The sequence below is a fragment of the Plasmodium vinckei genome (assembly GCF_900681995.1).
Source record: "Plasmodium vinckei vinckei genome assembly, chromosome: PVVCY_01".
Taxonomy (NCBI): domain Eukaryota; phylum Apicomplexa; class Aconoidasida; order Haemosporida; family Plasmodiidae; genus Plasmodium; species Plasmodium vinckei.
In genome coordinates, this window is record NC_051293.1 from 106,649 (window position 1) to 118,034 (window position 11,386).

Genomic DNA, 11,386 nt, shown 5'->3' on the forward strand with positions numbered 1-11,386 from the left:
TTTCCTTTCTTTTTTATTCTTTGTTTTTCACTTTTTTCATTTCCTTTCGTCGTTTTCAATATTTACGTGTCATTAAAAAATTATAAAAGTTACAAAATAAATCAAAAAAAAAGGTATGAATAAAACGAAATTTTATTAATTTTAAAATAATCTCCGTGGTGATCGAATTAGTGATTATTATTTCAATTTACAAAAAATTGCAAAAACAGTTATTATAATATAAAAGGGATATTATAAAGTAAAATTATAAAAACATGGGCAAATATATATAAATAAAGAAATATACGGGTAAATAAAATATTTAAGTTACTGCATATATTTTAATTATAATAAGGCATTTTTTTATACGCATAGAAAGCAAGAACAATATGGCGCATATGGGAAGTATAAAAAATTATTATAAAATCTAGCAGAAAAAAAAACATTAATAATATATTTTTTTACCCTTCATATAATGCAAAACGATCAACTTCAAGATAAACATATAAAAATGTTATGCTAATATTATAATTGTATTACAATAATTGCCGCTGCAGTTTTGTATTAAAAACGAAATAAATGTGCATGATATTGAATTAAAAAAAAAAATAAAATACCATTAAAAATTTGAAAGGTATATACTAAAATCGATATAGATAGAGCATATAATTATTCATTTATTAAAATATGACTTTTGTGTTTGTATTATTATATATATTATAATATGTATTCCTTCGTTTATATAAAGAAAATAAAATTATAACAATTTGTATACTGTGTAGCCTTCGTTTTAACAAGCATATAAAACATATATATTATGTGTATTATAATATCCATTAATAATTTCCTATTTTGTTTATAATTTTTTATTTTTACACAGTGATGGGAAACAAATTTTAAATTATTTATTTTTTATATAACCATATTATAATTTTCTTAAAATTTACAAAGATTTTTAATTTATATGAAATTTAAAAAATACCCATATATCCCCGTTGTGTAAAGATTTTACACTTACCATAACCAAAACTTATTTCGATATGCTATTGTTAAATATATCACTTTCTTATCTCACCATCTCATTTGTTTTCCTTTTCTTTTTTTAATTGTATAACATTCTCAATATTCATAATTTATCATTTCAGGAATATAACCTAAAAATACTTTATAGAAAGTTTCTACACACATTTATATAATTTAAGAACGAAACAAAGCACAAGCATACACATATATGAGTGTATCCATATTAAAAAAAAATAATTCAAGCAAACTTTTTATGCATATTATAAGATACTTTTTTATAGAAGGGTATTCATTTATAGTTTCATAAGAACCTTTTATTTATTCACGTATGATATTAATAAATCCAAAAAGCTATATTAATTTGTACAACAAAAAGTAATAATATATAGTCTATTTATATATATTCATTATTATAAAAATATATCTTTTTCGATTTTCACAATTTCGCTACATCCACTATTTGAAACCATTTCATTGTCATTTCTTACTCTTTTATATAAGCATAAATAGCGTCACCGTTATATCTCATTTTAAATCTTAAATTAGTTTAATTCATTTAAGGAATAGTTAAAAAAAACAAAGATTAAGATAAATGTTTATACTATATATCACTATAAACAAATATACAACTAATATAAAATAAATTTTTCATTAAATAGTTTATATGTTTGCAAATTTATAAATTGCTACTAAAACAAAAAAAAACAAAAAATACAAAAAAAAATTTCATTTAGGAAAAGAAACAATGCCCCTAATGCTTTGTTAGACACTTTTTTTCACATATCCAAATTTAATAATGCTAATATGATGCGCCATTTAGTTTTTTTATTTTAATATATGCATACCTTATCGTACATGCACCCTTAAAATACAATTTTTCGCACATACATAATTAATACATTTAATGTGCATGCTAATATACTATTGTAAAACTTAAATAGCATATCTATCCATTCCGCAATGTATCATACCATGAAATGTTGTTGGGCGGTTTATATCCTTGATGAATTATATATTTTATTTGTACTAATGGGGTATCATTATTTTTTGTATTTATATTATATTCATCTTTTTCATTATCTGCATTTGAATCTAAGTTTTTCAAGGATGAATTATTAGGTAAAAACACTGTTCTTTCAATTGAATTATCTATGTCATATTTAGTATTTATGGGAGAATATATTTTATTAATACTTTCTTTTGTTCTATATATGTTATTAATATTTTCTTGTAATTTTTCCTTTAATAAATATAATGGCTTTTTATTAGTGGATGGAGAAAATGTACATTCTGTCATTTCTTTCTTATCTATATCTATTTTTATTTTTTTAAGTTTTTCTTTGGTTTGTTCTTTGAAATAATTTATATGTGTATCCAAACTAGCATTAACTAAATTTCCATCTAAGAAACATATGTTTTCTAATTGTTTATTTTTTTTTTTTACTCTAGATCTTTTCATTTTTTCTTCATCATTTATATTTTTTAAATAATACACATAATCATAAAATTTCCTTATTATGTTTCTAGGATATTTAAACATTCCAAATAAATCATTACTATCATTTTGATTACATGTATTCACAAACTCTTTTATAATATTAATGAAAAATATTTTTTTTATAATATTGTCTTTTTTTTGAAAAATTGATACTTTTAATAAAATAGCTAATAAAAAGCTAGCAAATTGTTTTGTACAAAAAAATACTTCATTTTTTTCAAATTCTTTTCTACCCACATTATTCATTTTTTTATTTATTTCATTAGCATTTAATATAACATTTTTTATCATGAAATTTCTATCATTTTCATAAATCATTTTAATCACATAACATGCATATTCTTGATTAATGTATCCTTCATTGTCTTTATCAAATAAAAAATATATATTTAAAATGTTTTTTAAAATTATAATATCAACTAGTTTATTGTTTATTTTATCATTACTTATTATGCTATCTTCACATTTATTAATCATCTCATTTTCTTCTAAATCAATATCCCCTTGAGAAATCCCCAATACATTGTTGGACCTATTCAATGAATCTTCATTATCATATACCAAATATGAACTAACAACATTTTCTACTTTCGATTTCCATGATGTTATATCATTTTTCTTATTTCTACCAGAGCCTATAATGCTCGCTTTATTGTGCATAATATAATTCTGTGTCATAAAAGGGTTGCATCCTTTTGTTTTATTATCAATACAAAGATTAAAACTTTCAAAATACCCCTCTTTATCTATTTCATGTCTTCTATTTATTATTTCACTTTTCGAAGTCTTCTCATAATATTTCACGTTTCCTTTTATTGGCAAAGAATAGTTAATATATTCATTTTTTTTTTTCATTAATAATATTTTCCTTACAAATAATTTTATAATATTATATTACCTTTCGAAAATTGGAGATATATGCATGCATATTACTGTATTTTTAAGGTTAGTTTTACATATATTAGTATGATAAATAAATGTAAAAAATCGAGAACTATATCTATATATGCTCATATCCTAATTTTCAATATACATTTTTTCACTTGACCATATAAAACACAACTTTTATTCTTTATATAGTAACAATATATTCATATATATTTTATTTTTCCATTTCCATAATTATCATAATTTTAAAATTAAAAATATTTCATTAATTTTGGAAAAAAAACAATAGAAATAAAAAAATATTTAAAAAACAAAATTAGAAAATAATTATTCCATTAAAATTGTAAAAAAAAAGGGACAATATAATCAATTCATTTAAAAAATTGTGAACAACAACGAATGCAAAATGTTTGAATAGCACTCAGCTATATCAGCAAATAAAATGATTTAAAAAACATTAGTTCCTTTATAAATAGGATATCACATTTTTGTCATATCAATCTCAAATACAACTTGTAAAATTTAACTATAAAAAAATATTCCATTCAAATCATTAATCAAATTTTTAAAGACCATAAACAATTTGTAAAAATTTATAATGGAGGAAATTATATGAAGGAAAATTATGTCAAAAACAAAATGACTGATTATAATAATTTCCACAATTATTGCAAACTAATGAATAAACAAATCGGCAGGATTAGTCGAGATGAAGTAGAAACAGCTAAACAATTTGAAAATCTGATAAAAAAATATAATATAAAAAAGGTTAAAAAGATTTCTCTAGAAAAAATAAAAGATAAAACATGTCTACTATATAATAATGAATTCTATGATAATTATTATAAAAAAAAAGAACCAATTATTATTAAAAACTTAAAAAATAAAATAGGAAATTGTATAAAAACTTTTGATAGTGATAATATTATTAACCACATAGGGGACACAAAAGTAAGTATTCATGTAAGCACCTCGAAATATTTAAACAGTGTAAATAAAAATTTCCATTACAGTTTATCAACCCTAAAAAATTTTATTCAATTAATCCATAAAGAAGATCAAAAAAAAAAAAAATTTTCAGTTAATTATCATGGAAATAAAAAGCATATAACTCTAACATTCAAAGGTGAAACAGACAAAATGTCTGGCATCCCTCCAAAACTGGATAATCCTATAAAAAATTGTAAAAACAAAAATCTATCGACTATTTCTATTACCCCTAATATAAGAGAAGATAATACAAATTCCCCTTTGAGCGATACCCAAAAGATAAATAATAACTCTAAGCATCAAATATGCAACAATAGTAGTGATAACAATACAAACTACTACTATTATTATAGGTCTCTAGGAATTAATCAATTTAAAGAGGTTTCCGATATTAAAAAAATGAATAAATTTATCAAAGATAATTTTTTTTTGCCACCTGAAATTTACCCATCTTATGAAAAATTCGAATTCTTCTCTTCTGTTTTAAGAATAGGACAACCCAATATTTTTATATGGCTACACTATGATATACCTGATAATTTTTTAATTCAGATAAAAGGAAGAAAAAAAATTTTATTAATTCATCCAAAATACATAAAATATTTTAACATTATAAATTCATCATCGTCTTATAACATATTTGATATATTACTAAAAAAAAAAAACAAAAATAAAAAAGAACAAATTATTAAAAAGATAATTATAAAACATGCTTATGTAGCAGATCTATATGAAGGAGAAATTCTACACATTCCATCTTTATGGATGCATTATGTTTATAATATGCCTCACCATACACATTTAAAAAAAAAATATAAATACAACCATCGATATTTACATGCTACGCCAAGTAGCAAATTACTTGGTCGTACTAATAAAAAAAGAAAAATATATAACAAAAAAAAAAATTATATGTTCCTTTTTTACAAAAATGAAAAATTTATAAATTGTTCAATAAAAAAACAAAAAAGACAAAGCCGACCAATCCCATTCTTACGTTTCCTAAATGGCGAACTAAAAATTAAATCAAAAAATATTTATTTAAAAAAATTTAAAAATAAAAAAGGAAAAAATATATCTTTGAAATATATTTCAAATTTCTTATTTTCATATAACAAAAAATATGATGAAAATAACGAGGCACTTGTTTTTCCAACCTTAGATCAATCAGTTGATAAAAATGAATTAACAAAACATTATAGCCATTTAGAAAATTTTGAAGAACTTTTAAAGCAAAAATTTAATATTGATAACGTAAACTTTGTTACTAGTAGTAATAGTAGCGAAATTGAAAATGGCAAAAGTACCCAAGCAATTTATAATGCCGATACTAAGCCCACCGATCAAAACAACAACAATACCACACTCTCAAATAATACCAAACAAATTACAGACGTCAAAAAAACTGATCATCATACATGTAAAAATACTAATTTAAATATTAGTATTAATTACTTTTTTAGAAAAAAAAAAGAATTACATTTATTTAGCAAAAAAGATCTATATGGAAACCAAGATATTAATGCGGCTAACCTAATATTTAAGAAAATAGAAAACGAAATAAAGCCATTAATGTCAATGCCATCTAAATATAAAAATTTTTATCTTCAAAAAATACAAGGATATCTCTATTCGCTTCTTGACACGAAATATTTATAATTTTTTTTTGTAATTATTGTTCATACAAATATGTATAATATTTTAACATACAAAAAACTTAAAAAATATATTAAAATATAAATTGAAATACTTTATAAATTTTTACATAAAAAAGAAAAAGAAAAAACAATATAGTTTTGTTTCCAACAATGACCATATGTAATAAGCAAATGGTGCCCATTAGTATGTTTGTTTTTTTTAATTAAATAAGTAAAAAAAATATAGCATTTAAATGCATATTTTTATTAACAAATTTTACTTTATATCGTTACAAAAAATATAATTATGCATGCTCGTCTTTGAAATATATAACCATTCAAGGGCTATATATTATACACATTTGGATATTTAAAAGTCAAGATATTTTAATAAGGATGAATTTTTACGATTTCGTTCGCCTCTTGTGCTATGGTAATTACTATAACAATCACTCGCTTTACTCATTGGCTCATTAATCATAACATAATCGCATTCATCATTTTCTTCATGGATATCATCGGTATATAATTTTTCAGACTGTATAAATGAATTGTTACCTCTAATAGAATGCTTATAGTTATTTACTTCTGGTTTTTCAATATTTAAAAACATCCCATAACCAATATTTGATATAACACTCTTTAAGTTGCTATATTTTTGTTTGTATATATTTAATTCGTCATATAATTTGTTATTCTCCTTCTCTATTTCTTCTGTTGTATATTTTAGCATATCTTTTAGTTCTCTATATTTTTCCCGCTCTATCAAAACCCTAAAAATTATAAAATAGATAAAAAATTATATTTTTCATTCTTTTTTCAAATATTATGTATTTTTTGATCATTCGCATGTTTATATAACACTGTGCATGCAAAACATTTCAGTTTCCTTACATATTTTGAAGATTCCATATGACACTTAAAAAGTCATCCATTTCTCGGTGGTAGAACCTCAAATTTAGCCTCATTTGATTAACTACGCTTAGCATATCACCTCCAGAATATTTTGAATATTTAACACTTTTTCTAAATAGTTTTGATTTCATTTTTAATTTTTTTTTTTCTTTTCGTTTCCTACTTAAACATTTTTCGTACTGGAATAAAATATCTTCTTTATTTATTTCAACATCATCATGTTTACTAATTGAAGAAGATAAATCTTTATTCCCTTTTTTATTGTGTGTACTAGCCTGCCCATTTAAATGCAGTTTTTTTTTATCAGTAATATCGTCTGTATTACAATAATTATTTCCAATGTTGTCACTATTGATTTTGCTTTTAACATTATTTGCACAATTCGCCTTAATGCTAGTTTTATATTTAATAAATTCACCTTTTTTTAAATCAATATTATCATTATCTGATTTTAATTTTACTAGCTTACTATTATTTTTGTTATTATTTAGTAAACTTGTTTGTTTTTTTTTTTCTTCGCTATAATTCGATTTTTTTTTATTTAATGGTACTTTGTTTTTCACATCATTATTATCCTTGTTCAGATTTATTTCGCCGTCATTATTCTCAACGTCTTTTGGATTATCGTTATTAAAATTTGTATTTAAAATATTTTGTTCTTTATTATTATTACTACTTTTTTTGTTTTCCGTATTTTCTTGGATTTTTGTATTTGTATTTACATTTTTATAATATAAGGAGGCCTTATTAATTTCATCGATTGCTATTTTATTATTATCATCATCGTTTAGTTTCATATTTCCAATTGTCTCTGATTTATCAAAGTGTACATTGCTACTATTTGATATTATTACGTTATCCATTCTATATATGCCTTATCAAAATCAAATAATATTAAGGCCACACATATGCATATGTACCTTATCAAACTAACGCTATGTACGGATAAGGATGCATGAAAATATTTTCATATAATATATTCTCATGTAAGAGAAAGAACTACAAAGTTATTCAAATGCATGTTTAAAAAAATATATAATATATCCCTATCTACTTCCATATACAATCAGCTTAAATGCTGCGCCAAAAGGATTCATCAAATTATGCTTTATAGCTTTTAATAATTTACTTTATATCATGCCCATGAAAAAAAATATATAATAAAAATTATAATAACAAAAAAAATGTACTGTATTATACAAGATATATACTATATCATATACAGCCCTTTTACATCTCGTTCATGATTAGTTTCATATGCATCCTTCCTTATTACTATTCAATAGTTTTTCCACAATATTTTTACTTTATTTCATTATTTTTTATTTTAAAAATTCTTTAATGTGCCAACATAATTTTTTATTTTATTTTGATATTCTGTGCCTCATGCTATTTTTCTCTTTTTATTGATACTTCTTTCGTTGCATATTTTGTCAACCCATAAAAAGGGGGCAAAATGAATAAACATATATAAATAAATTAATACTCTGTATAAAGGAAATCAGAAAATGAAAAACGAAATAAATATGTTTCCCCTTTTTTCTTTACATTTTATTATATACTTTGTTCACATTATATTCGCTTAAAATAGTACAACTATTATTTAAGCAAGATTCCCCTCATACAGTTAAAAAAATATATCAAATTAGTACATGGCCCTTAAGCAAGCTAAGAATTTTTTTATAATTATTTGTATTATCTTTATTTTTGTTGCTATTCTGTTTCATTTCATTTATTTTTTTATTTTCATTTTTTTTTGATATTTTTTAAATTAAATTTGATAGCATAAACAAATATGTAAATAAATTTGAATAAGTAATAATAAAAAATTAATACTTAAAAATTTTTTTTGTAAAGTGGCAAAGTTTATTTATGCCCTACATATTTATAATAGCATTGCATATAGCTATATAAATGCGCACGTGGATAAAGGAATATATAAATCATCATAGCAAAAAATTCATAATGTATGATATATATAAATATAAAATTAATAAAAACATTTAGTGTAAACAAATAATTATATTTATATCATTATATACAATAATTTGAATTGTTTCGTTATATGTATGACATTGCTTATGTGCGATGTTGCAATTTTATCTTTTTTATTTCTTATCTTCATTTTATATTTCTATATTTATTTTACATATCCCATATTCATTAATTTTTTCGCATAACTTACGAATCTTACCCCAATATATATAGAAATTATTTATATATTATTACCCATATTTTTCAACAAATATCATCTATTATCATGTTTGTTTTATTCCCTTTTTTTTATGGATGCTGCACTATTGCTTAAAACATAATGAAGGGGAATGTATAGTGGTTAATATATAATTCCATAATAATGCTACATAATTTTTTGTGCTATTATTGCTATGTATTATTATTTTTGTTTTTAATGTTTGTGTTTTTATAAACTGTGGGTTGAAATTCATATTTATCTATATTTAAATTGATGTTTTTTTATTATTTTGCTTATACTTAATATGCTTATAAAACAAATAGCCGTGAATAAAATTTATTAAACCATCCTCACTTATATAATGTATGTCTATTTGTGCGCATATCTAATACATATATAATAATAGACGTATATATTCTATAATACATATATGCGTATCCCTCCTCCAATTTCGGTATATTCACCATCCCAGACACTATAATGAAATATTTTTTTATTTGGAAAAAATGACGTCCAACTATATAATTCATATGGGGAGTAACACCATAAATAAACGAATAAAGATTAAAGAACTTTTAAGCAAGTATGAAATTAAAATATTAGAAAAAAATGCGAATGCGTTTTTCTATATACTTATAAATTTAATATTTAACTTGCCAGTTGAAAGATTTCGATTAGCTATTAACAGAAAATATATATTCTTAAAAAAAAGGAAAAGAAATTATCTAGTATTTGATATAACAAAAAAATTGTTATTAATGAACAACATTGATACAAATGAAAGGTTTATAAATTTTATTGAAAATAAAAAACGCCATTTCAACACAAAATCATGGATAAATGATCCATCATCATGTCAAGCTAATACTACCTCAGACCCCCTCAATATGTATAATGATAATTTTTCAAAACATACAATTGTTTATGATAATATTTTTAAAAATAATTTACCCATCAAATATAATAACCAAAAAGACATTTCTTATTATGATATTTTTTATAATATCTTAAGAAATGGTCAAAAAGAATCTTTTGAAAATAATAAACTATTTTGTGAAAACAATTTGAAAAAAAACAACACCATATGTAATTGTTTAAGTAATCCAAATTATCTCAAAACCGATTTAGATATTAATGAAAATAATTCAACTGTAGCTAATTCATCTTTATTATCTTCTAATGGTGAACCCCCTAATGCTACTATTATGAATAACACTAAAAATAAATATTCCAGTTTTTTCAAGAGCCAAAGTTTATTTCCATTAAACACAATAAATCTGAAATATATACAAAATAAAATAAACGAATTAAAATTAAACAACTATGAAGAAAACAATATAAATGATATGTGCTTATCATGTAAAAGGGAAGTAATCGATCTTAATAACAATGAACATAATAATTTTGGTACAAAAAAATGTATTATAAAAATAAAAGAAAATAAATCCACTATTAATATTTTTGATGAATTTCTTGATATTCATGTATTATTTCGATTAAAGGGGGGAAAAGGAGGATTTGGAGCTAATTTAAGAAATAAAAAAAGAAAAAAAAAGAAAAAAAAAAGTAATGACATTTTAAGTAATGCTTCAAGAAATATAAAAGGACATAGAGTTCTATTAGATAATATAGTTCAAACAACTGAAAAATTATTAACAAAAAAACAAAACGAACAAACCATAGCTGACAAATTAAATAATGCAACCTCCTTATTAACTAATATTACCGTTTCTGGTGATAACTCCGATGAACAATTATCTAAATATATTCCTCAAAATGAAACAGAAACTGAAACAAACCATAATACAGATTTCTTAAACAATCAAAAAAATGCCGTTCATGAAATTGTAGAAAGTGGAATTCATTATGAAACAGAACAAAAAAAAAAATCAGAAAAAATAAAAACAAAAAAAAATATTGAAAAAAACGAGCAAAATAATAATAAAAACAACATCTTAAAATCTTTGGATGATATGTACACATTTTTGTGAAAAACACAAATACATTTTATATTAATAAAAAAGTAGAAAACAAAGAAAGAAAAAAATTGTATATAATGTAGTTTCTCTGCTCCATGTTTTATTTTCTCACTATCATTTAGACATATTATAATAAATTGCTCGCATTTTTTTTATTTTTTTTATTGTACAAATGTTGCTATGATGCTTATCGATGCTACGACCCTGTTTTTGTTTTTATTATTTTATTTCTTTCTATTTCAATTTTTTATTTCTTATTTAATTGATATAGCACTTGGGCCGA

At 22.2% G+C, this 11,386-nt stretch overlaps 4 protein-coding genes across 4 annotated transcripts; 2 read left to right on the plus strand and 2 right to left on the minus strand.

The window, feature by feature from the left end:
* Nucleotides 1-1,948: 1,948 nt before the first annotated feature.
* Nucleotides 1,949-3,355, minus strand: PVVCY_0100290 (conserved Plasmodium protein, unknown function; the record flags this gene model as incomplete). Its single annotated transcript, XM_008628413.1, has 1 exon — nucleotides 1,949-3,355. One exon carries the CDS (start codon nucleotides 3,353-3,355, stop codon nucleotides 1,949-1,951), a length of 1,407 nt encoding a protein of 468 aa, XP_008626635.1.
* A 672-nt stretch (nucleotides 3,356-4,027) lies between these two features.
* PVVCY_0100300 (conserved Plasmodium protein, unknown function) lies at nucleotides 4,028-6,037 on the plus strand (the record flags this gene model as incomplete). Its single annotated transcript, XM_008628414.1, has 1 exon — nucleotides 4,028-6,037. One exon carries the CDS (start codon nucleotides 4,028-4,030, stop codon nucleotides 6,035-6,037), a length of 2,010 nt encoding a protein of 669 aa, XP_008626636.1.
* Nucleotides 6,038-6,385: 348 nt separating this feature from the next.
* On the minus strand, nucleotides 6,386-7,793 carry PVVCY_0100310 (conserved Plasmodium protein, unknown function; the record flags this gene model as incomplete). Its single annotated transcript, XM_008628415.1, has 2 exons — nucleotides 6,386-6,788; nucleotides 6,910-7,793. 2 exons carry the CDS (start codon nucleotides 7,791-7,793, stop codon nucleotides 6,386-6,388), a joined length of 1,287 nt encoding a protein of 428 aa, XP_008626637.1.
* A 1,837-nt stretch (nucleotides 7,794-9,630) lies between these two features.
* Nucleotides 9,631-11,115, plus strand: PVVCY_0100320 (conserved Plasmodium protein, unknown function; the record flags this gene model as incomplete). Its single annotated transcript, XM_008628416.1, has 1 exon — nucleotides 9,631-11,115. The coding sequence occupies one exon, from the start codon at nucleotides 9,631-9,633 to the stop codon at nucleotides 11,113-11,115; it is 1,485 nt and encodes a 494-aa protein (XP_008626638.1).
* Between the last annotated feature and the right edge of the window lie 271 nt (nucleotides 11,116-11,386).